Source organism: Helobdella robusta (genome assembly GCF_000326865.2).
Source record: "Helobdella robusta unplaced genomic scaffold HELROscaffold_12, whole genome shotgun sequence".
Classification (NCBI taxonomy): domain Eukaryota; kingdom Metazoa; phylum Annelida; class Clitellata; order Rhynchobdellida; family Glossiphoniidae; genus Helobdella; species Helobdella robusta.
In genome coordinates, this window is record NW_008703664.1 from 51,964 (window position 1) to 59,951 (window position 7,988).

A 7,988-nucleotide genomic window follows, 5' to 3' on the forward strand; every position below is an offset into this window, starting at 1 on the left:
GTGATGTGTGGGGTTAAAGTGAAGGATAGGAGGAGTAGTACAGAGCTGATGTCAATGATGGGACTGAATGAGGACATTGTGACATTGATAAGGAGATCGAGATTGCGGTGGTATGGACATGTGTTGAGAAGGGATGAAAGGGTCGGGATTAGGCGAGCGTTGGAGTTCGAGGTTGAAGGAGTGGTAGGAAGGGGTCGTCCGCGATTGGGATGGAGAGAGCAGGTGGAGAAGGACAAGGTGAAAGCGGGGTTGCGTGATACTGAGGCGAGTGACAGATGTGGATGGCGTCGAGGGGTATTTCGGTTTCATCATAGGTAGCCAAACGGCAACCCCCGATCTCGGGGAAAATGCCGTCTAAACGTGTGTTGTTGTAACAATTAATATAGTTTTGCTGTTAATATTAGTAATTGGTGTTTATTTAAATGACTGGGACAAAAAAATGGTACAGTGATAAAATAAATGTGAAAAGAAGATTACTTATACAATTTAAAAATTTATGCTAACAAGAAACTATAATAATCAAAGTTAAAACAAAATTGAAACAAAATCATACCACATTATCAATTATAAAAGCAACAAAATTTTAACACTAAAATGTGCTGAAATATGTTTATGCACTAATATAAATAACCACACATGAAATATAGAAATGACATGGTGATTTTAATTTCAATACAATACACTCTTCTTCCATGGCAACATCATGAAATTATCAATGTGTATGTTAATCTATAAAAATATAAGAGTGTGTGTGCTATGAGCATGATATAAATATCATCATCACAGAATAATTTTAAACCACTCCTTGTTCCTTTAAATCATCAGAGCTCAATTTTAGTTTCTGAGCATGTACTATGATGAAATGACCAAATTTTTTGACACAACACTTTGTGTAAAAAAGTGTCAAGCCTATAAATGTGAAAACACAAAAAGAAAAACATACAGTGAGATAATTTTCTCCTGAAAATCTACTGTGTTTTCATGTGAGTTCATGGTAGCGATTTATCATCTTTACTGAAATGTGCTTCATTCACAACTCTCTCCTAAGCTCTGAAAAGGTTTAATAAAAAGGTATTACAGTTAGTGCAATCAGCTAATAAATAGAATCAAATATCATATGAACTTTATAAATACATATCTATATATTATTCCTAGCACACTAAGGCTATATAACAATGGTTGGTTTATCTAAATTTATAATGAAGTGTAGGATAATACAATGCTTTAAAATCATGTTTAAACTGCCGAAAATATAATGGAAATTAAACATTATAATGATAATTTTATTCAATATGACATCAATGACCTCATTATGCTAGATAAACAACTCGTTTTCACTTTCTTGATTATCTCTTAATAATATCAACAAACATATGCTAGGGTTCAGAATGTTAGGGTTCAGAATGTTAGAGTTTGGAATAGAATTTATATAATTTGTTGGACATCACAGGTTTGATTTAATCAGACTTGGAGAGTCTTTCCTAGTTGTTGGTTTAAAAAAAAATCGTTTTTTTTAAATGTGTGTGTTGGTGTTCAAATACTTGAACCATAATATACACAACTACTATCAAACAAATTGGTGCTGCTGGCAGTGGCTGGGAAGAAAAATCTGCAGGGGCTGCATTCACCCTGTGGAATTCTTCTCAAAGGGTCAGTGATTGTGATGATCGTTTTTATAGTGGTAATGCTGCTATTGTACTGCTTTGGTCACTGATCATTATGAAACATTGCAATATTTTATGAGACATTTATGGTATATGATGTACCATATTATGATAATTTATATACCAATTTATGATATATTATCATTGTTTGTTTTGTATTTTCTTCATTGTGATGCTGTATATATGCTGAAATGACTTGATAGTTGTATTAATGTTAAATTTACATATAATATGTGAACTCGCACTTTTGTCTAAATAATTGCATGTACGATAAAGACAATATATAAATGCTTAATCAGTCAAAGGAAAGTATTGTGAAATGATTTTACTTATCCAGTCAAAGTGATGTTATAGAATTTATTTGAACGAATTTAATGTATGGTAATTAATTTTAATACAATAAATGTAATTTAATGTGATTAAATTTAATTAGGAGACATTAATGTAATCGATTAATTTTAATACAATAAATGTAATTTAATGTGATTAAATTAAATTGGGAGACATTTGATTAATGTAGCATGCCCTGGGCATCACATAAAACTGCATCCACGCTGCCTTGCGTGTTTTTGAGCAAAAGGCTTGGCCCACCACTTATAACTGATGGTTGTTGTCAGATTAGGTGTCCGGATGTAAAAAATTTTCCCCAAATTATTCTAAAAATTAATAGCAAAGAAAACAACGTCCTACCTCAGGGGAACTGAGTTTCTGGATGCTAAACGAAGATTTACATTTAGACTATCCAACAAATGTGTACCAACAGATTCAGTTATTTATACATTGTTTTAACTTACAGTCAAATGTTGCAACAATTTATTCTAAGTGCACTAGTAAGAATATTTGGGATTGGTTACATAATTTTTAGCCAATAATCCTGGAGCAATTTCTCTTCAGTCAACATTTTTTAATCCTTCCTTAGTTGAGTTCAAAAAATAATAAGACCCAAAGAAACTTGAGCTAAAACATACAACTTTACATAATTTTTAGCCAATAATCATGGAGCAATTTCCCTTCCAGTCAACATTTTTTGATTCTTTCTTAGTTGACTTCAAAAAATAATAAGACCCAAAGAAACTTGAGCTAAAACATACAACTTAATTGACATTTTTAATAGTCATTTTTTTGTTACATACTAATTTCACCACGCCCAATCTATTTCAGACACACCCTTTCTAAATTATATTATGTGTATGTCAATTTAGTTAGAGATAGCTGGTAAGTACACAAGGAAGTGAATACTTGCTCAATCCTTTAGTAGTCATACATAATTGGAAACAAACTAATGATTGAATTTGTTCTTTTTCAAAAAAGATAGCATATTTTTGTGTTTTTTAAATAATATACTTATTTTAATTACCAGCAGAAAGCAATTATCTAATCAATTATATATTATTATTCATTTACAATACACAAACTACTAATTTATTTTATAACTTGTAAAACAAAAAAAAGGTATTGTATTACATAACAATTAATTAAAAAAAACTTAAACTAAATGATCTGTTTGTCTAACAAACATGATTGGACTTTTTTCAATTTAAATACAACATAAAAATTCTTCTGTGATAACTGATAACATAAACATGTGAGTAACACTTTTTAAATTTAAATTAATTAAAAATTTAAAATTATATTTTTGTTAGGAAACTTGAAACTACCAACTGTCCAATCCAATGCAACATATCACACTTACGTTACTATTTAAGGAAAATATTTATTTTCGGTTAAAATTTTTCAAATCAAAGACTGAAGAATCATATGCTAGTTGATTTGAAATATCCATTTTTATTTGCTTTGTTGACTTTTTTGGATTGAGTTCTGTTGTTGATTCATGTTGTTAGAAATTGTAAAAATCAATATAGCGAACAAACACAAAATGACAACCATTCTTAAAAAATAATAGCAAACTAACACGATTTATTTATTTTTACTTATTGACTATCTTATCGCACAATTTTAAAAAACTTAAATTGCAAATGGAAACATGAAACTGTTCGTAGACATCGACTTGTCCGCCATTACAAAAAACGAGTTCTGTTGTGTGTAGCTGCGCGCACCGTAGTATTGAATAAATTATATCAATGAGAAGCTCCATATATTTTCATAATTTATTACAAAACCTAAAATAATGAGTCGCTTGTTTATATATGGAAAATTTATATGCTGATGAATGTTCGTCTAATAATTCAATTATATTTTTATTGAAAATATTTTTCGTTCTCTGGTAAATTATGTAGATCAAATTTATTCCCATCATGAAAAAGGTGATGGACTTTTTGCATAGAGCGTCGAAAGTATAAAAAGCAATCATTCGTCGTTTTAATCGATGACCTGCCAAAATCAACAAGAATCTGAAAAATAGCGACCCGGGGATAAACGTTGAACTGGACTGGTAGTGGCTAAATGGGATTATGGTAGTGGCCAGTGTTCTAAATTTGATTATTCTAGTGGCCAAATTTGAATGAAATATAATTAATTAAATTATATTTATCGTTGCAGACATAGTATGTGTACACAAGATTTGCTTTTTGTAGGCCACTGAAAAAACAGTTGTAACCCCTTAACTATTCAGTCATTTTATTCAATGTAGGTATAATATTGTAACAGATTCTGCGTCTTGCAAATTCTGAGTTTTTTAAATAAAAAAATGATAAAAGAAATGTTTCGGAAAGATTTTTGAAAATGAAAACATCATTTTACGTCTCAACATTAATTTTTAATCGATCATGATTTTTGTACATATGAAGGAAATTCGATTTCATTGTTGCTGTTTTGCAAAAACATCTGGTGCACAAAGTTTGGTAGCCAACAGTCGGTTCAAATGTGGCTTTTAACATTTAAAAGTAATTTTCTTGCGCATTTCATCCTATATTACACTTTTATTAATTTGAAAGCTCTATCGACCGACACTCGGCTTAATCAAAAATTTCGTTGAGTGTGAATGTGTTATCTATATTCTTTCTTAGTAATTAGAATTAATAAAAATGTTAAAATATTATAGATGAAACATATTTTTGATTTATGATAGTGTAAAATGATAAAATAAAATTTACAAAACAGAAAAGTTAGGGTCTAACAAAAATCAAAAACTGATATCTCTAATCTAAATGAAAGACCCTTAAAGTTTGATATTAAATTATACGCGTAGAATGTTAAACTGGAATTGCCCAATCGTATCTATTCATATTATGCGATCTGCCGAAGCAAAAGAACGAATGACGTCATGAAGCAATAAAGTTTGATGCTGGGAGACGTCAGCAGTGCAAAAATACAGTGTAATGACGTAACTGCTTCCAGGTCAACGTTAAGATCAAACACTTCTTTTCACTTCCTACTTGTAAGTCAATAATTGTACGATAATGAATTCAAATCCCACAAAATCAACGGAAATTGCTCGCTTTCTTGACGAGTTCAACGCTTCATTTTTTTAGATTTATCAGTTCACTATAGTTTTTGAGTCATTTCTTAATAATTAATTTAACTAATTATTAATAATTTATTATTATTTGAGTGTGTGTGTGTGTGTTTGACAATGTTTTCCAGCATTTGACTAACATGCATATCATACTAAACGGTTAGATAAAATGCTGTGTATCAAATTTGTAAACCATTTTCTAAAAAAATAGGTAACGGTTGACGGGATTTTATGAAATGCAACGTTCTTAGAGCTAATTGGGAAAAAGTTACTTTTTATAAAAACTATCTTAGTTGTCAAGTATGTTTCATTCACATTCATGCCACTCTTTATCCATCGTCACTCCTGGGATAAGGCTTTGAATTATTGACCTCCATTTTTTACTATGATGACGAATTTCATTTTATATGCAGTGCAACTTTTGTATCACCCAGTTGAATTTCTCATCATCCTATAAATCTCGCACTCTCACTATATTTACATTCATATCCTGCAACCTTAAATTCACCACATCTTCATGTATAACAACACCAATTAAAATAATTAATATCTAGCACCGTCAGCCCGTTTACATGATTTGAATTTGAACCTCGTATTCTAACACTAAACCTGTTTCAATCCATTCTCATACAATGTACGCGCAGTGCATCTACAATGTTGCATTCATTTATATTTTCGATGTCAATTTATTCTGAAAAACATTACATTTCATCAAAGAGGTTTTTCTAGTATGATTCACATGACCCACATCACCATTCATGAATGTTTCCAACATCTATTTGTTTAACAGTTACCTCTTTCATCAACATCTTAATGCATTCATCTTTTTTGATTACGATTACTAAAATTAATATTATAATTACATTTTTTGTGAGAATTTGTAACTCTCAATTGTCCTATCAAAAATAACCACCCATTTGAGAGAGAATTTAATTTATTTTCTAATCACTAACAGTTGAAAGTTTCATAAAAAAATGGGCTGAGGTTCAGAATTGGTCAAATTTAAATTTTGGTTTAAATATGCTCTGATTCATTTTAATGAACCGCCAAATATTGAGTTGCTAAAATAACCTTAATAATAATATCACTTGCAATGCTTAAAAACCTAAAGCTAATTTTTAGAAACTAATTGTATGAATTTCTTTCTAATGAGTGACTGTCTAACCTGACAGAAATGTTGTCGCACATGAAAATGTTAGGATAAAATTTTCAAAATATAAACGTTTGGATGCCAAAGTCTTTCAAGGTCCTTTCATGATTTGTAGTTGTCTGCTGAGGTTTCTTGCCTTGTGCGAATATAATTTTATTTATGATGATTTTATTTGATTCGATGTGGGTAATTCGTAGCGAGTTATTTTTTCATTGATGAAAGCGCTTTTCAATATTTTAACAGCCACTATATAAAACTCTAGTGTTTTAATATAAATATTTATGCATAAATAATATCTAAATATGAATAAATAAATTTGTTTATATTTATGTTTGTGTGTGTGTTAGTGTATGTGTGGTGTTTGGTGTGTATAAGTGTGTGGTTGTGAGGTGTGTGCATGTTAAAAACTACGGTTAACAAATTCACAATCGCTACCAAAGCATGAAAATTATTTTTATAATTTTTGTTAGAAAAGTTTTTGACTTTAAGTAATAATCTGAATAAGTACAAACATCGGACGGAGAAAATTGAATATTAGCATTTGTGAATGACTAAATGAAGTAAAAGCAAAAAAATACTTGAAAAAAAAATATATATATATAACTAGATACATAATCAAATTATCAGTATAATATAATAATACATTTATGATTAGATGAATTAGACTTATTCATTACAAGTTGGCATTCTTTAATTTTATTTAAAATAACTCAAACATATTTTTTTACCATATCCATATAACTTTTTATAATTTTGAATAATTATGTTTCAAAAAAAAGTTTTTATTTAAGTTTTCGAACAAAATTTCCCGGAAAAGTTCCAAACAACTTGCTCCTCTGCGATATACCGACGTACCATCCATCGTCAAATATTTCTGTGACATGTACGATGTCCCCTTCTGTTAAATGCAATTCATCCAAGTCCTGTGGCTCGTAGGATTGGACGGCTATGCATCTGAAGCACGATTAAAATAATTTTTTTAATTAATGGAAAGACTGTTATTAGTTTTCTGTGTAGTAACATTTAAATTATAAAAACAGTGAAACTGATTGAAAAATTAAAATATTTCAAAATTGTAAAACTATTTTAAAACTTTTAAAAGTAATTTAATAAATCAATTTGCATATATATATATATATATATATATATATATATATATATATATATATATATATATATATATATATATATGTATATGTATGTATATAATTTTTAAAAATATTATCAAAGAACGTAACCCTTACTCAACAAATGGAAGCATGTTGGCGGCATTGAGATTTGGTTCTTGAGGCAGATTCAACAGTTCGTAATGTTGCACCTCATCTGCCCAAGATGCCAACTTAATTTTTGGCGATAAACATTTGGCATTTATTTGAAACTCCAAAGATCCACTCTGCCAGTTATCTTTTTCTACTACTAGAAGATTTTTTGATGCGTTTGAGATAAAAGCGTTCGTGGGTTTGCCGTCATCTGATTTGTAAACGTTGTTAACTTGGATCGTAATTCTGTTCGTGTTGCGATCGACATTGCTGCAGTTATCATTATTGTTGTGGTCAACTATCTGACTGTGAGTGGTTAGGAGAATGTCATTCAAGTTCGGAGCCACGGAAGCATTTTTTAAAGAGTGTGACTCGATAGTGTCGGCGTTGTTCGCTTTTGCGTCTCCAGTTTCGCTCGTCTGAATGTTGTGATGTTTCAAATCGTTTCTAGTTTCAAAGTTAGAAAAGTTTGTTGAGTCTTTATTGTCATGTTTGTGTTG

General features: G+C 29.9%; 2 protein-coding genes across 2 annotated transcripts in view; one reads left to right on the forward strand and one right to left on the reverse strand.

The window, feature by feature from the left end:
• Positions 1-4,498, forward strand: part of HELRODRAFT_167641 (hypothetical protein) — a gene marked incomplete at both ends in the record, with an annotated part of 6,722 nt that extends 2,224 nt beyond the window's left edge. Inside the window, 2 exons of the mRNA XM_009013397.1 lie at positions 1,593-1,650; positions 4,412-4,498. Coding sequence (XP_009011645.1) covers positions 1,593-1,650; positions 4,412-4,498 — 145 coding nt within the window. The remainder of the gene's footprint in view (positions 1-1,592; positions 1,651-4,411) is intronic.
• A 2,513-nt stretch (positions 4,499-7,011) lies between these two features.
• Positions 7,012-7,988, reverse strand: part of HELRODRAFT_167642 (hypothetical protein) — a gene marked incomplete at both ends in the record, with an annotated part of 8,315 nt that continues 7,338 nt past the window's right edge. The window contains 2 exons of the mRNA XM_009013398.1: positions 7,012-7,183; positions 7,474-7,907. Coding sequence (XP_009011646.1) covers positions 7,012-7,183; positions 7,474-7,907 — 606 coding nt within the window. The remainder of the gene's footprint in view (positions 7,184-7,473; positions 7,908-7,988) is intronic.